The 8,483-nt window shown below is 26.9% G+C and overlaps 1 protein-coding gene across 1 annotated transcript; it reads left to right on the top strand.

The window, feature by feature from the left end:
• Positions 1-4,323: 4,323 nt before the first annotated feature.
• On the top strand, positions 4,324-6,490 carry LOC113370454. The gene is made up of 5 exons (XM_026611122.1): positions 4,324-4,450; positions 4,680-4,857; positions 4,920-5,047; positions 5,767-5,942; positions 6,117-6,490. The coding sequence occupies exons 1-5, from the start codon at positions 4,366-4,368 to the stop codon at positions 6,318-6,320; spliced, it is 771 nt and encodes a 256-aa protein (XP_026466907.1). The 5' UTR covers positions 4,324-4,365; the 3' UTR covers positions 6,321-6,490.
• The last annotated feature ends 1,993 nt before the right edge of the window (positions 6,491-8,483 follow it).

Here is an 8,483-nt window from a genome sequence, read left to right as displayed (position 1 = left end):
AAAATAATTGATTTTGGAAAAAAAATTTATATAATTTTTTTTTTAGTTTTTTTTTTTGTATATCGAAAATAATTCAGATTTTATTTTTATTCTGACTAAAGTTCTAATATAACCTAAACAAATAATTTTAACTTTGCAATTCAGTTTATATAATTCTTATAAATATTAGACAATGTTACAATATTTATAATAATCTATTTGAAAACATTCAGTATTCCTCGAACATTTCGTTCTGTACGGGAAGTTCCAGCAATTTGCCTTAAGGCACGATGCCATACACCCCACTAGTTATATGGCATAATCGGCCCATAAATGATATTGGAAACATTTCGTTCCATTATATACCTATTTAATATCGACTATTCTTTTTCACCTTGTGCCCAGCACAAATGATAGCGGCCGTTGTTATGTTACCCTCGCCGTTAACCTATCCCGTTCCCCACGATATCATAAGGGAGGAATGAGGGTGGCTCTTTGCATATTTTTTGCGCAACTGTACGAAAGAGTGGGATATATCTCTTTGCTTATTTCGATTTTATGTATTGCGGTATCAATGGTATATAAACAAGCAATTCATCATAGCCGCTCGAAAAATAGATCATTGGAAAACAGTATATTCCGCGTACCTCCCTTTATAAGAGGTGTTCATAGGAAAATGTAGGCACTTGCACACGAGCAACTAATTGGAAACAAATATAAAAATTTGAAATATTATTGAAAATTTAGTAACCTAGAGAAGAAAAACCACGATATTTTAGTTGGAACATAACCAATCAAACTTTAAATTTAAGCACACATTCACATTTCGCCATTAGTATAATAGTGTCTAAATTATCTGTCACATAAAATTGTTACAATTCAATTAATTGTTTCATACGCTGCCATTTTTAAAGATATTGCATTATTGAACAAAATAATAAGATCTTCATCTTTTTTAATGAGATTTAATCACATTTATAAAACATAGAGATTATTTTAAAACATAAAACAAGAAATAATAAAACAGTAGTTATATAAATAAAATATAACATATCGTTTACCATTTCTTTTAAACTTTTGCTGATTGAATATTACAAACAACAAGAGGTGTTGGTATATAAACAAGCAATTCATCATAGCCGCTCGAAAATAGAACATCATTGGAAAACAGTATATTCCGCGTACCTCCCTTTATAAGAGGGTTCATAGGAAAATATAGGCACTTGCACACGAGCAACTAATTGGAAACAAATATAAAAAATTTGAAATATTATTGAAAATTTAGTAACCTAGAGAAGAAAAACCACGATATTTTAGTTGGAACATAACCAATCAAACTTTAAATTTAAGCACACATTCACATTTCGCCATTAGTATAATAGTGTCTAAATTATCTGTCACATAAAATTGTTACAATTCAATTAATTGTTTCATACGCTGCCATTTTTAAAGATATTGCATTATTGAACAAAATAATAAGATCTTCATCTTTTTTAATGAGATTTAATCACATTTTATAAACATAGAGATTAATTTTAAACATAAACAAGAAAATAATAAAACAGTAGTTATATAAATAAATATAACATATCGTTTACCATTTCTTTTAAACTTTTGCTGATTGAATATTACAAACAACAAGAAGTTTGCAAAAAAACAAGCATACCAATTTTTTAAAGATGTCTGAGAAACTATGTTCAGGTTCAGGTGGAGTAAATTCCAAAGAAAGCAAAGGTGCAAATTTAAGGAACATATTTTGCATTGAATAAAATGTACTAAAAATATTGGAAACATAAGAAAGTGTTAACATTTAGAAAATTTATATTATTTAACCTTTCACTTTATTATTATTTTTTTTTTTTACTTTTTCTACAATACCTTCGATATCGGTCACTGTAAATAGGTCTATTATATTTGAGTGGTTCTGGAGCAAATTATGATCGTTTTTCGAGATCTTAAATATCAAATTTTCATCGATTGTGTCGTTGATCCAGTGAGTAATAGTCCTTACTTTCAGAAAGTGCTAGTTGAAAGATATATGGGCGCAATGTAGGTACTTTTCGAGTTGAGGGACGTTCGAAGGTGGGTGGAGACGAGGATTGAATTTAATGAAACATTCGTTACGGCCGCAAAGATTTATAGTTGCATTGTGAGTGCGCGCGGAATTTTCAACGAATAATAATGATGGAATTAATTTCCTTTCCAGTTTAATGTATGATGTGAACAAAATATGGCCACTCGACGTTCTCGAATTATTAGAGCCGTTAAAATGGTAACGCGAACGATTAAAATTCTGCAAAGTCAACTGGCGCTAAACTACATTGATAATGGAAACACGGGGCTCGTTGAAAAATTGTGCATATTTTAGCATTTTTTAAATAATTCTATATTACGTATTTCATCTTATTATAAAACAAATTAATAAATCAAACACTTATGAAAATATAGGAAATATGATATAATAGCAATAAAATCTACAAGTGCAAAAATGTATTTTTGCATTTGGTTTTAACAAAATAAATTCATGGTAATTAACGCTAGTTCCTTTTATAGTTACTACGCATTACATTTTTAAGTTAAAAAAATATTTCTCTATTTTTACATATAACATTACTCAATATTTAAATTTTCATCAACAATGATCAATTTTAATTAACTTCATAAAACTCCAATTCCTCACTGATAATTTTTTATCAGCGTGTTATTTCTAAATATTAATCCATTATTTATGGAAACTATTTCATAAATATCTCACCAATTAAAGCTGATAATTCTCTATAACGCAACGCTAGAAGTTCTGAGCGGTCAGATAACATTAATTCTAGAACAGAAATTAGTTAGGTATACATACATTTGATCATAAACGAAGTTGAAAATAAACCCTACGACGAACCCTGCTAAACCTTTGAATAAGGGTTCTGCAACATCCCTCTGGCGTTAAGATAACACAGGACATCATTATGCAAACAATAGGATTTCCTATCTATTCGAGACACCTGTATTGAACGCCTCTGAAGGATTTCAGGAACCATTTGAATTAATTCTGTAGCATTATTAAATCAATAATTATTGATCAAAATATAATAATAGAAAATACAATTATCACAACTTGACACTGAACTGTTTAAAAAATGATGTATTTTCAATAGTTAGATTTGCATTTATTTATTATTGAATTTGTGAGCTGCAATTTGCGTAAATAAATTTATTTTTAATCTAAAGTATGTACTACATATTTATATTAACTTAAGAGATATCAAGTGTGTTGTTCTTACTATTATATTAAATATCTGAATCGATAAAAGCAACATGTAATATACTTCAATTTAAGAATATAGGGAAAATTGGTGTCTCATTCATTTAAATTAAAAAATAATTTTTGAAAATATTTCATATACAAATAAATCATTATATAGTTATAAATATTTCATATTACCATATTTTTTGTCTTTTTACAATATCATGTGAAGAAATAATCAATACAGTGTTATAAGTTTAATCTTGGTTTTAATAATATGCAGAAAATTGTTTTATGATTTTTCACCTGATAATCTCAACTGGTTTAAAATTTATGAAACTAACAAAACACAGGTCTCCTGTACATATATATATATATATATATATATATATATATATAAATGTCACGTGCATTAAGTGCTACTGGTACTTGACTATAATATTATTACGACAATAAATTAATAAGTATCAAACTAATTCAAAAGATAAGGATATATTCAAATGAAAACTTTTTTCAAACAAATGATATAAATTGAATCTAAATGCAATTTCTGCAGTTATAGTGCTTTAGCATTGTTGAGAAAGTGCTTAAACAAGGTAAGAAATTTTATATTAAAAATGTCATAAAATTAAATTTGAGTTTCAAAGTATTTTTAACATAGTTTATTAGTTAGCAAAACAATATTTTAAATTAATTTTATATCTATTTAATAATGTGATCAAATTTTGTACGTATTCTAAAATTTAATGGGTAGAGTGTTAGGAATGTATCTTGAGACACACATATTTTTGTTATCATACTTTAAAATTTCGTTATAAATTATATTTGCAAAATCATTTATAAAAATGTTAATAAAGTCGAGTCTCTAAGATGAGTATTTTTAAGAAAATGGTATTTCCATAATGTAGTGTTAATATGCAACTTCGACAGAAAAAACATTTGTAATAAAGTAACTGTAAATATACAAAGCTAGAAAAATATTTGACATTTAGCTGTAATGATTTTTTTTTAATATTCGTAGCACGAAACTTTAATACATTATATTAGAATTTGAAAAAAAAGTGATATTATTAAAAACTAAAAGTAAGTAGTAATATTTTTTTCAGAAGCATTTTGTCTGACGATCATAATCTAGTTTAGGTGGAAAAATGAAAACCATTCTCTTATCAATTGGCTTTTTGGTCGCGGTTGTGTCTTCGTACACGATCTCATTGGATGAAAGTTTTGAGTCAAGTTAGTATAAAGTAATTTTAAAAATAGCATCTCAACATTTTAAACTATGTATAAAGTTGTACGTTAAAAATGCTTAAAAAATACAACCATTCAATCATGGTCAATATAAACACAGCGAAAAACATGTCGCCTCAGATTTTATTTATGACAAAGATTTTATAAATTAATCAGAAAAAATAATAATTCATGCATTCAATATAAAATAATTAATTATGTTTTACTTTAATAGGTTTTAATGATTTAAAATCACTCGAGAGCAGAGGGGCATTAGAAAATAAACTATTAGCAGCTGCTGAAGATCTGAGAAAAACTTTAAGAGAAGGTGGTAATTTGACTAATGGCGAAGTTATGGATCCTTGGTTCCTTGAAAATGTTGATGCTGACATTGAATTACCAAACATTGCCAAGTAAGATAAAAAAAAATATATTTCAAATCTTAAGATCCTTTACATATCATTTTTTCTTTTAGGTTAAACGGAGCTCTTGCCAATGTAACAGTAGAGGGTTTGTCTAGTTTCAACATAAATCACATAAAAGTGAATGTGCTCTTCATGAAAGCTACTTTCAATATCACTTTTGACCACCTCATGGCAAAGGGTAACTTCAAAATAATATTCTATTTTTATACATTAATAATAATTAATAAATTATTCTAAACGTTTGTGATATTTATACAAAATATATGGTTTGCTAACAACGTTCTTATCCAATGGAACAAAACAAAAAATAATATCAAATTCTTATCTCCAAATCGTCATAGTCAATCCAAATTATATTAAAAATTTAATTAAATAGTTACTAAAATTTCACTTAACGTACAAATTTAAATCGCAAATAACACTTTAAAATTAGTATCCATACATATTTAAAGAAAACAAAATTGAAAGAATCAAAAGCTATCAGAAAGATCTTGATAGAAAGATTTCATATTACAGCATTGATAGCTCTACACTCAATGTGTACAATTTTTTAAAGTTTTTTGCAAGATATTCAATCTTGAGATAAAATTTCATATATTACATCGTAGTTTATTTAACTACTTTAAAACATTGTAAAACATATATCCTAAAGAAATCGAATTTTCTAGAACTATTAATTGTGTTTAATATGCAAAGGCAGAAGAAACTGCAATCGTGCTAAAATAAATTAAAATTTGTATATCTGTAGTATAGATGGATCATGCAGAAAAATTTAGAATACATATTCTATTTACTAATTGATTACATCCCGATGAGTAACAATTCTATCAAATATCAAATAATTCAATTTACTAATTACATAGCTTAGTCTCGTGTTTCCTATTGATTGTTTTTTAGGTCTATACGACATTGAAGGCAAGTTGGCAGATTTGGCTAAGTTGTTTGGCAAAGGCTCCTTTGATATCATGTTACGTGATATAAACGCTGCTGGACATGTCAAACTATGGTTGAAAGGTTTATCCACCCTTGAAATATCCGAATTCAATCTGGTGCCTTCTATAGGAAGCATGAAGGTGGGTCAGGCATATTCGTAAATTAGATCCTTTTGTTACTTGCCGAGAAAATGTTTGAATAAGACGTTTGATCCTCATATTCTCTTAATAATATTTATCGGCATAATCAAGTTTTTCATATATAGGTAATGTTTATAATTATATACAACTATTCATATTGATAACATATTTCAGTTCGATGTGGAAGGATTGATGGGAAATCCAGTTCTTGGTGACATGATAAACGCACTTATAAATGATGCCTTGCCACAAGTAGTTGAGAAACATAAAGTCGAACTTTCGAAAGAAATCGAAAAACTTGCAAAAGGTCTGATAAATCCGTTTTTGGCAGATATGAGCCTCCAGGATTTATTAAATTTGCTCGGAGGAGGATTTTAAAAACGACGTAATTTGACATATGGCTCAAGATAATTTAGATGTCTTCATATTGGAGATTTACTTAACTTTTTAAATTGGACTTTGATTTGATTCTGTGATAGTTATCGCTATAATAAAATTAGCTTCAAATTTATATTGAATTTGATTACGATCTTATCTTTCTGCAGAGAAATATTAATTATTTTGCATAAATATAATTCATAAGTTATCAAGAATTACATAGCCAATATTATATATTTGGTGTAAGAGGTTTCTAGAGCTTTACAAAATAAATTTGTTATGCAATGTGGAATCAGAAAATATAAAAAAATATAAATAATATTTTTGAAATATATATAATAAAAATAATTTTTTTTTAAAAAATATTGTCAAATTATATGTACATTTTCTGCAATATAATTTTGTGTTATTTCTAAAGCACAGTTCAATAATACTAATTAATACAAATGACCATATTTGTACATTAGGGTGGTCCTTAATATGGACATTTTCGAATTTCCTTGCTCCCAAATGCTCAATTGGTTCCAAATTGATAAAAGCAATTCTCTGAAAGTTTTAGCTCTTAATATTAACTTTTAAATAGTGCGCAATTTAATCAAACTTTGTATGAAAAAAAATTTGAAAATTAAAAAAAAAAAATTTTATGTATAACTTAGCGACAATTTTTTTGCTAAATTATATCTAAAGACATTTTTAAAATTTTTGAAAAATTTTTCATGCTATTTCCATACAAAACTTTGATTGAATTGCGCACTATCTAAAAAACAATATTAAGAGCTAAAACTTTAAGAGAATTGTTTTTTATCATTTTGGAACCATTTGAGCCTTTGGGAGCAAGAAAATTCGAGAATGTCCATATTAAGGACCACCCTATTGTACATAGTAATAATTTCCAACTATTTATCATTTTGTACCTATCATTTATCATTTTGTTAGTAATGGAAATTTTATCAACTATATAATTTGTTTATTCACTATTCGGAAAGTACCACATATTTGCCTCTGGCTGAATAATATTTATTACAAGGAAAATTTGCTAAGATTTGTAAAAATATCTATTCAATAAACACTTCAATTGTCAGTATTCAGTATTATTATTTCTACTTATCGCAATAGCAAAATTAAATTCGTCCACCTGGCTTCAAAATGCGTATCTGAATATCGAGTGTTGCACACGTCAAACTCTATTTATCTATTTTATCAGTTTTGGTCATCACCTGATAGAAGTAAAACAATGAAAGGTAACCTTTGTGTTACAAGTAGGGTTGAGATAAAATATGACATTGGCCGAAAATATTTTCTGATCTCATCGACATGTCTTGTGTTATGGTTTTGATAATTTTTCTCATCATCGTTATTAATAATATTTTTTTTATCGATAATAAGATATTAATAACAAAAATAAAGGTAGACTAGAACCCTGTATGTAGTCTTGAAAATGTAGTACAAATTGTGGTTTTCGTACAAATGGAGATTATTTTATGTATTGAATGAGCATTTATTTATAATTTATTTATATGCTTAAAGGTGTTAAATGTGGATTAATTTTTTAAAAAATAAAAACTGATTTTAATTGACTTTAATCTATTATGAAAAAGCACTTAGAATGTATAAAGTACATAAATTGTGCTGCATCTGCATTGGCATTCCATGCGTACAGATTATTTGCATATAATTATTTAAGGGGTTAGGGGTACTTGGAGGCACGAAAGAATGAGAATTTTCAGTATTTTTTGTTTGTTATTAAACGATATTTTTTTACAAAAATATTGATACGGTATTATTATACAATGTTTTAACTTGAAGTAACAAAAATTTCAGAAAAAAAATTAAATATTCTCAAAGTTGTAGCTGTTCTTGTTGACCCTGTTTCAAAAAACGGTTTTGGCGGTGACCATCATAACTCCTTAGAGATTCATCTAAAATCAATCAAATAAAAAAAATAGTTTTATAAATAGATAATTCTGGGCCTGATCGAAAGTTTTCTTCTTTTTTGCGTATTTTTTAAGTATTATTTATCAAATGCAATGCAACTTCCTAATTTTACGTTATTAATTTAAAAAAATCTCTCGGTAAACTATTATGCAATACGATAACCAATTGATAAAAAGAATTTACAAATTATCATAAATCTGTTAATACAATAAGAAACACAAAGCTATC

Source organism: Ctenocephalides felis, unplaced genomic scaffold (genome assembly GCF_003426905.1).
Source record: "Ctenocephalides felis isolate EL2017-DRISC unplaced genomic scaffold, ASM342690v1 CF-g0.4_SCAFFOLD_01492, whole genome shotgun sequence".
In the NCBI taxonomy this organism is placed as follows: Eukaryota; Metazoa; Arthropoda; class Insecta; order Siphonaptera; family Pulicidae; genus Ctenocephalides; species Ctenocephalides felis.
The sequence above is the reverse complement of the archived record's forward strand: the minus strand, read 5'-3'. Positions and strand labels throughout refer to the sequence as shown.

Coding starts and splice junctions, on each gene's coding strand:
- LOC113370454 (XM_026611122.1), top strand. CDS start 4,366: ATGAAAACCATTCTCTTATCAATTGGCTTTTTGGTCGCGGTTGTGTCT. Junction 4,451..4,679: donor GGATGAAAGTTTTGAGTCAA/GTTAGTATAAAG, acceptor TTACTTTAATAG/GTTTTAATGATTTAAAATCA. Junction 5,048..5,766: donor TGACCACCTCATGGCAAAGG/GTAACTTCAAAA, acceptor ATTGTTTTTTAG/GTCTATACGACATTGAAGGC.